The sequence below is a fragment of the Limulus polyphemus genome, unplaced genomic scaffold (assembly GCF_000517525.1).
Source record: "Limulus polyphemus unplaced genomic scaffold, Limulus_polyphemus-2.1.2 Scaffold3236, whole genome shotgun sequence".
Taxonomy (NCBI): Eukaryota; Metazoa; Arthropoda; class Merostomata; order Xiphosura; family Limulidae; genus Limulus; species Limulus polyphemus.
Window position 1 is genome coordinate 56,208 of NW_013668846.1, and position 10,135 is coordinate 66,342.

Genomic DNA, 10,135 nt, shown 5'->3' on the forward strand with positions numbered 1-10,135 from the left:
AACTAGTTACTGTGATGTTTGAAAGCTGAACTTTATGACACATACAACTAGTTACTGTGATGTTTGAAAGCTGAACTTTATGACACATACAACTAGTTACTGTGATGTTTGAAAGCTGTACTTTATGACACATACAACTAGTTACTGTGATGTTTGAAAGTTGTACTTTATGACCCTGACTGCTAGTTCAGTGTTTAAAAGCTATACCTTTTTATTGATTCCTTGTTAAGGTTAAGCACAAAGCTACACAATGGTCTATCGAAACCAGGATTCTAGCGTTGTAAGTCCGTTGACATACCGCTGTGCCACTGGGGAGCATATCTTTTTACACTGACTACATAATATATTTAATTGCTAAGACTATTGTCCACGAATAAAGTGATTTTGTAATTTATACATATATATTGATCTATCAATCATATACGATATAAATCTCAACTTCAAGTATTTTAGTTGGACATTAAATAAGCAAAATTTTTCATTTGAAATTTAGAAACAAACATGTTTATTGATTATCAATAATCATTAATTATATTTACCACGAGCTATGACCAAAATAACTACAGGCAGGCTCCTAAATGTAACAGAAAAATATATGTAGAGGTTTTTGGTTTCCATAATCTAGTATAATTCAGTTTGGGTTTGTTTGTTCTATTCTATCTATTCTCTGCCCACCATGAGCATCGAAACCTGGTTTTTAGTGATATGAGACTTCGGACTCACCACTGAACCACAGGAAGGGGTTTCGGTTAGCACTTTAATCAGCAGATTTTAATTAGCTTTAAAAGCTACTAGAATTCGTTAAATGTTCACGTAAAAAGTCTACATAAAAGCTTATTGCACTCTTAAAAGAATCGGTGGAACGTTTGCATGATCAAATTAACGTTAAACGGAAACTGAACGTTTGGAGACGTAAAAAGATCTAAATTTTTACTACATTTTACATAGCTTTCTACAAAATATTTCGTCGACGATTCCTTTTATAAATTCATAAAAATTTCAACATCTTGGTGTATGAAAAACAAAATGGATTCCAGTTATATATACATACTTTCAAACAACCTAATTTACTCTTGAAAGTGGGTTTATTTTATTTCTCATTTCATTTTTATGCTTTATTTCATTGATAAACACGCGACAAAATTTCGAGTTAATTAAAAAGACACTTTTTAATGTCCTTATAATTTAGCATGTACTTTTACAACTTGTAAAATATAAATAAATAGCAATGAAATAAAATATCTATCACAATAAAAAATCCTTTTTTTCTTATAATATTTTTATTATTGTAAAAAATACCAAAATTTTCTTCCGCTTAATTAATTGTAAGGGTATTTAGATCTTAATAATAAACTAATTGATTTTCTAGCTCAAAAATGCAGCTGCTAATGTGCTACGAGAAACTTGGTTAATTTACAAAAACACAAAACTGGTCAAACGCGTCAGCACAGGAAAGGTTCGGACACACCAGAGGAAATTTCTTCTAGCAATTTACAGGTGAGTGAAATTATCTTTTTTAATACTTAGAAATAATTGCAATACCTTGAAATTTCACAAACAGCGTAAGATAAGTAAATCTAAAATACTTCCAAAAGTCGTTCTAGTATCGAACTGAAAGGTTTATGCTGGAAGCAACATAATTACAATTTTTAGTTTCAAAAATATCTGTAGGTGTATCTAACCATCGTGTAATATTATTTTATCTTGAAATTCAGCGAGGTTATCGTAAGAGCTTAGCTAAAACGTGAATGTTAAAGTCTTAAAGGTCCAACAGAGGTCACAACCAAAGCTAAGGAAATTTACGATAATAGAATAAATAATATTTGTTTATTTATTTCAGAGCAAAAACACATTGGGCTATCTGCTGCGTTCACCGCAGGGTATCGAACTCCGGATTTTTGCGTTGTAACTCTTCAAACTTACCGGTGTCTCGCTGGGGGACAATAATTAGTAATAAGTGTTGTTATATAACGTCCTTTTTGAACAGCTGTTAATAATTCAGACTTAGTTTTTATCCGTGTGGAAATTGTGTAATCGATTTGACCAACTTAGTAACATCTTTATTATATAGCTATAATATAATTATGATCTTTAAATATTATTTTACTTATGAAAGAAATATATATATATATTTATTTAACAGTGTTTAGTCTTCTAGCAGTTTCTGACATATCATATCTCATTATTGAAGTTTAAAATGAAAGATATGAATGTTTGGTTTTCTCTTTCTTCATAGTCTTAGGAAGGTGAAAATGGACCAACGGAAGTTACTGGACAATTCATCGACCATCACGGATATGGCAAAGGTAAGCGATATCCTTTCCTACCAATTACGAATTATCTGACGTAAAAGCACGTGTAGTTTAGTCGATCATCCTTTCTAAAACAGATGTCCATTTTTGAGTATAGAATTAAAAAACAAAGTATATGTATGTATGCAATAAGTTTGCGGATTTTGGGGATTATTGTATCCAGATAAAACGAGGCTCTTTTAACACGAATAATAATATTCATCTACTCTTTGACAAAGGAAAGACTAAAAGGCACGTAAACAAAATATTGAACAACTTGAATAACTTCGGTTACTTACTTTAGTTTTTTTATGTTTTGCCAAGTATTCATCACGACTTAAAGTTAATTGTTTGTTCCAATATTTGGGTACTGATTTGCGGTCTATATTACTTCAAACAAAATCTTAATCTACCAGCTAGAACTGTTCGTAGGAGACTAAAATTCTGTCGGGTTTTGCGACAACATGGTAATAAAATGGTTGGTTTTGTTGGTCAACATGGTAATAAAAAACGTACGCAATGGACATTTTGAAAATTCTTAAAATTTGCCTTACAAGCAATTGCACAAAAGTTGTATGACTTACTGAATAGAAAGAGATCATCTTCTAAAAACTAGAAAATCTGAATTTGTGGACTTGAGAGTTAAAATCGTCCGTAAGCTAATTTCATTCCACAGTTATTGAAATGAATGAGTAACGATCTCAAGTCAGACTTCAATATTAGAGTACAAATGTTCTAAAATACCACGATTTGTGTTACACATGTTTAAACGTTATCATATCTATAAATACGAGTAGAAAGGGCCCGGCATGGCCAGGTGGTTAGGGCACTCGACTCGCAATCTGCGGGTCGCGGGTTCGAATCCCCGTCACACCAAACATGCTCACCCTTTCAGCCGTGGGGGCGTTATAATGTGACGGTCAATCCCACTATTCGTTGGTAGAAAAGTAGACCAAGAGTTGGCTGTGGGTGGTGATGACTAGCTGCCTTCCCTCTAGTCTTACACTGCTAAATTAGGGACGGCTAGCGCAGATAGCTCTCGTGTAGCTTTGAGCGAAATCCAAACAAACAAACAAACGAGTAGAAAGTATTGGCTTTCTGCTTTTTATAAATGTATTTTTCTAGACATTTTAATCGCATTTAAGTTCGTTTGTGTTTATAGTCAAATTATCGAGTTAATACAAAATTCAATTCGTTTTTGGATCATTACTACTAAGAGATTATGTATACTTTGATTTTACTCTATCAAAACTATCAAGAAATGATGTATACTCTGATTTTACTCTATCAAAACTATCAAGAAATGATGTATACTCTGATTTTACTCTGTCAAAACTATCAAGAAATGATATATACTCTGATTTTACTCTATCAAACTATCAAGAAATGATATATACTCTGATTTTACTCTATCAAAACTATCAAGAAATGATGTATACTCTGATTTTATTTTATCCAAACTATTAAGAAATGATGTACACTTTGATTTTACTTTGTTTGAATTCAACCTGCTAACACAAATAGTTATTTTTTATAAATCTTCCACATTCTGGTAGATATCACACATATTTCTTATTTTGTGATCTTTTCCATTTCTATCCTTACGACATTGCCGTTTTGTGTGTGTGTGTTTCTGTACTATCACTGCCACAGTTGGTTTGTACTGAGGTTTTTCCACACACGTATTACACCCACATAACGTTTTGTATTCTATTCATCACTGATTTATGAAACCTTTCTATCCATCCGTATATAATCACCATAACTTTCTGTATTCTATTTGCTACTGAATTAATTGGTTCACGATTCCTTTCCTTCTATTTATATACAATCAACATTACTTTTTGTATTCTCTTCGCTATTGAATTAATTGGTTTATGATTGCGTTTTCTTCACACATATACAATCAACATTACTTTTTGTATTCTCTTCGCTACTGAATTAATTGGTTTATGATTGCGTTTTCTTCACACATATACAATCAACATTATTTTTTGTATTCTCTTCGCTACTGAATTAATTGATTTATGATTGCGTTTTCTTCACACATATACTATCAACGTAATGATTTTTTATTCCCTTCACTACTGATATGACACGATAATGATTGTTTTCTCAACAGCATCCTCTTCACTATTAATTGGTTAATGATATTTTTGTATTCTATTCACTTCTGACATAACTAATTCGTGATATTTTTTTATATTCTAATCACCACTGACATAACTAGTTCATGATATTTTGTGTATTTATTCATTACTGACATAACCATATCATGATCTTTTATGTATTATCTTCACTACTGACAGAACTATATCATGATCTTTTATGTATTATCTTCACTACTGACATAACTATATCATGATATTTTATGTATTATCTTCACTACTGACATAACTATATCATGATCTTTTATGTATTATCTTCACTACTGACATAACCATATCATGATCTTTTATGTATTATCTTCACTACTACATAACTATATCATGATCTTTTATGTATTATCTTCACAACTGACATCATTGGTTCATGATTGTATTCTCTCTAGACACAGACCACCGTTTATGAGATTGTGTCCGACATCAATCAACGCCAGGAGATACTTGCAGAGAGAGTGACCTCTCTAGAAGAGAGACTGGGGTGTATTCAGGAACAGCTTGACGCACTCCCTGAATTGATCACACGCTCATTAGTCCAGCAGCTGACACGCACCGCACATGGCACTCAGTCTCCTGTCAGCCAACCTCAGGCTGCTGAGAAGAGAAACGCTTACCTTCATCCTGATGATGCCGCGACTTTGGGATCACGACATACATGGTCATCTGTCACGCTTCCACCTACACAGACTGGACGCGGGGGTCTACTTCCACCTATGGTGCCTCGAGCAGGTTCAACCGAGAACTGAAAGGTAAAGGCAGTGGCAGTTAAGACACAACTGTAATACGTCAGAACGTCTATACACACATCGGCTTCACTTGGAAGAGTTACACTCGTACACAGTGCGATACAGAAGTTCTGTTGAATTTTGCAGTAGTCGAATAAGCCTATTAACCTCAATATCACGATAACATAGTCCTATGACAGCCTTGTCGTGACATCACTATACAACACCGATATATATTAATAACGTAATGTTAGAGCCAGTGTGCTTCAAGTCATAATCTCAACACCAGTATCATGTAAAAGGAACATTGTTCTCTACGTTAATAAAATGTAAAAATGTGAAGTCATCGTCAAGATATGGTATTTTTCACATTCACATAATCCTGGCCCTGTACTATCGATGTCAACTTATCTCAACATCCTTATGTCATAGTTCTGGTGCAACGTTATGGAGATCTGTTCCACGCAACACGATTGTAACGTAGTCAGGCAACTACTGTTGTTCGTATCTTTCTTTAACCGAACATTGGTATAACGTAGTTAGTTTATTAGCGTTATTTAAATCTTCTAACACCGACATCGTTCTTCAGGCTAAAAGTCTTAGTTACTTCAGTAACTAAATACAAGTAATATGGTCTATTCGAACAAGCGGAAGCGCCCAAGTCTGTTGAACTTAATTAGCATCGTTTAAACCTAACAAAGTTATAACGTTGCCAGAGTGTCGTCTATGGCTGTTGGACTCAACATCCAGCGTCGTCAGACAATTATATTGTACCTTAAGCGTCATCTAGCTCTATTGAAATCAACATCCGAATAACGTTGTCAAATCTACAACGTCATCAGATCATTATGGTGTCGTCAAGGTCTATTGAAATCAACATTAGTATAACATTGCAGGGCAACATACAACATTATACATATCTTTTAAAATCAGGTTGTCAAGGATCGTCGAAACCTGCAAAACTTAACACTATCAAGTTAAAAAATAATGTTGTTCGGAACTTTTTCTTCTCAATATCAGTTTTACATACTACAAAGGTTACTCGTCACGTCTATTTTATTGGAATATTTGCTTGTAGTGAATTGATTCAGCTGTTGCAACATCAACGCTTCAATACAATAGTTACTCCCATAGAACAAATATATATATATATATTATTAAACTGAACTTGTCGTAAATGTGTTCTTAGTTTTATATTTGGAACAACCAGAATATTGAGCTACTTCTATTGTAATGAAAGTAGTACATTTTTCAGCTGAGTTCGGATCCATCGCTCAACACAGAACTTTTATACTTTACATTCAAGTTTGGTGTGTCACAGAATATTACTTTAATAATCTTTTGGCAGCCTTCAGTACTCTGATGAACCTCGAAGCCGTACATGGACGTTCCGAAGATTCTGAAAGTTGGTAATTTTTTTTATCTCCAAAAATTATTAAATTTAGATGAAACTTTGAATATTTTGTTGCTAATGTTAATCATTTATCAGATCAATATATGTTTTGTGAGATTTGTAATTTTAGCATAAAGAACATAACGCGATTTTCCTAACAATGGTAATAACATGTGGTTTTCTTACATGCCTTTTAGTATTTTTTAATTATGTACTTCGCTTAAAATAAGCATGGTAAAAATAGCTCTGTCCAACAATCAAGATACAATTATAACTTAATTACTAGATAAACAACAAACACAGGATTTAATTTTGTTACAATGTTAAATCTACCACGGTCCCAGAATGGAGCTTTGTGATTTCTCTCCGACTTTTCAATATTTCCTACTTCTTAACTTGCTAATCACATCCATCAGATGAACCATACTCAGATTTCCTATTGGTAAGGGAAAAGTCCACGTACTTCAGACCACATCCTAAGTCGTAGATCTTAAAACCTTGTTTTGACATCAAGACTTCAAGGAATTTTGTCCTGATGAAAGTTAAGAGCAGTGGAAATATTCAGATGTAAAACATTTACGTGCTAAGGAAATGATATTCTAAAATTACTCTTATATAATCTTGCGGAGCCTAATTTCTTTTAATGTTTTAAGTTTCTGTAAAACATTTTTGCCCTCCAGTGGCACAGCGGTATGTCTGTGGACTCACAACGCTAGAAACCGGGTTTCGATACCCGAGGTGGGTAGATCACAGATAGCCAGCCCATTGTGTAGCTTTGTGCTTAACTTCAAGACAAACAAACTATTTTTTTAATGTTTTAAGTTCTTATAATATTAACATTATTGTTAACTCAGAAATACTAAGCTCTATAAAACAAAGCTTGGCAACATTTAACATCCAAAACGTCCATTTGGTTATGTCTAACCCACGCAATATCCGTATGAATAGTAGAAAAACAGATTAAACTTTTAGAAGATTCGTAATGAATCATTCTGATTTTGAGACCTTAACGACGTCATTATAATATTGCCCAATCATAGGTGAATCTGACAAACTTTAGGATTAGAGTGCCTGTTCTTAATTATTTGAAACCTGTAAAAGTTCAAAATTTTGCTAATAGAAAAATTCAAGAAGAGATCTGAAAAATGTACATGATGATCTCTAACCCATTCAAAATTATTAAAAAATATATATCTATCCTTAACTACTTCCAAGATGATGAATTGTAGAAGAAGATGTGTGAACAGGACCGTCCACTGATTATAATCATACTATAAAAAACCGTGTGGGATTCACTATGTGTATGTGTTTACAGATTATGCCATCATGAACCTAATCCTATTCGGTTACGGTTACGGTGATAACGATATAGCACTTAATTGGAGGTGCAAACGTACTTATGTGACGTCACCAGTTGGTAGTGCTAAAGACACTTAACACATGTTACTACACTCAATATCTTGAACGATAGTTCCTTGTAAACTGTCAACTAATCGAGATTGTTTTTTGTATGTTTTGATGTTAACATAGAGGTGAACTGAGTCTTGAAAGAAGAAAACTATTTTTGTGTATGGATTGAACATGTGGATCTATTGAAGTTGCTTGTATAGAACAAAAACCTGTTATAAAACGGCTGATTCCCTAACTTTGTTTTCTGGCTAATGCCAGACTATGAAAACAGTAGAGTGGTGTAGTTATTACTAATAATGATGATTAAATTATGATGGACATACTTACAGTATCGGTATGTCCCTTTGGATCAGTTATGCAGATAAAAGTTGTTTTTTTTCTAAATATCTCGCATATGAACGTATATTCTATATTCTATAGCATAAAAAGGTATATTTCTGTCTCTTTGTTGTCAATAATAGACCTGTCAGAAGAGTTTAACAGCAATACAGACTATTGGACCTTTTTTTTGTAGTGTTGTGTATCGAAAAAAGTGTAAGCAAAATTCTATAGAATTTAGAAATATACTACAGGTCCTACTCTTGACACAAATAAGATGTTTAACTAATAGTGATGCACAGAGAATTAAAGTCTATCCATAGAAAGCCATAGATATTTTGATTATCATAATATTTTACTCGTAATTTGTTGTTTACAAAAAACATTTTCATTTCTCTTATCTTTATGATTATTGTATTTGTAGAATTGTTTGCATAGCAATATATTATTTATTGATGAAGAGGCGCAATATATTAAGGCATTGTTGAGATTTCTTCGTTAATGTTTAGAGAAGAACACGTCTAATTTTAAAATATGATTTTTATAATCCATCGCAAAGATTGGAGTGTCAAGAGGCACTACTTGCTCCCCTGGTGGTGCATATCAATCCAACAGTAAAATATTCTTCACAGCCCTGTGTTTAATTAGACATGCATATACCATAGAAGCTCTTCCAATTCATCGGGGAGAAATATTCTCAACTGTTTGCTTTAGATATGCATATCACGTTGACGTTTCTTTGTTTCGTGTCATCAACCTGAACCAAAACATAATCATCAATAATCTGTTTCTTTTTTGGGCGAATTATGGCCGATGACATTTCATTTATAAATTTGATGTGCACTTAAACGTGAAGACGTTTTCGCTCTAATAGACGCGTTGGTTTGTTCATTTGTGTAAAAAGAAGATATATATATATATATGTGTGTGTGTGTGTGGAACTATAGAAATGGCATGGAGGAAAATATTGGCGAAAAATACAATGTAATAAATTAAACAGTCTCATATTTGAGCATTAACAGTTTTACTCGCAAAAACCTTTAAATAGTTTAGTTAATATTTTATTCTCATCATTACGATAAATGACAAGTCGACTAATGGATTAGTTTCTTTTTCAGTTCGGAGAGCTATTAGAACCACTGAGGAAATATCAGAGAATTTCGTGAAAATATTGTATAGATAAACAGCTGAATGTAAACAGCACGAATTTACTTATACTAAATTTTAAGTATTAAAAATAAATATTATAAAATAATTAAAGTTTGTCTTTTTTTCTGTACTTTCATCAACTGCCGCTAACAGTATTTATTTGCCAAAGTATTTCAACTTGTTTCGAGTCATTTGTTCAGTCGAATCTTATTAACTGTTAGTTTTACATATTTGTTTAAATATTTAGTCATTGGCTTGAATATTTAGATAACAAATAAATAGAAGGTTAAAACTTGTGTTATAATAAAGTGTTATACTTAGATATTTTTAAAATATTGAGAAAAATGTTTAATGAAGAATTGTATGTGTGTGTGTGCTAACTATTCGAAAGCGCTAAGTTTTGTTTTTCTGTTATTTTATTTCATTGCACCTTTTGTGTGTGATCCTGTATACTAACTCTTTTATCAGAATACATACACACACATATATTTACAGTAGATTTGCTTTGTTACTTAATTAAGCCTTTGCGTAAAATAGGCTTATTTCAGACGATAAATACACATATTACTTCATAACACGAATGCCAAGCGAATGCGTTCTTTTCATTGATAGCGCTTACAGTTTTCCGTTCAAAACATGAAAAAGTAAAATACGCGTTATGAAATTTAAAAATGAAATATGAATTCC

General features: G+C 32.6%; 1 protein-coding gene across 1 annotated transcript in view; it reads left to right on the top strand.

Annotated features, from left to right (window-relative positions):
• The window catches only part of LOC106468958 (small conductance calcium-activated potassium channel protein-like), a 56,247-nt gene extending 49,800 nt beyond the window's left edge, over positions 1 to 6,447 (top strand). The window contains exons 5-8 of the mRNA XM_022397358.1: positions 1,370 to 1,497; positions 2,237 to 2,306; positions 4,843 to 5,202; positions 6,434 to 6,447. Coding sequence (XP_022253066.1) covers positions 1,370 to 1,497; positions 2,237 to 2,306; positions 4,843 to 5,199 — 555 coding nt within the window. The 3' untranslated portion in view covers positions 5,200 to 5,202; positions 6,434 to 6,447. The remainder of the gene's footprint in view (positions 1 to 1,369; positions 1,498 to 2,236; positions 2,307 to 4,842; positions 5,203 to 6,433) is intronic.
• The last annotated feature ends 3,688 nt before the right edge of the window (positions 6,448 to 10,135 follow it).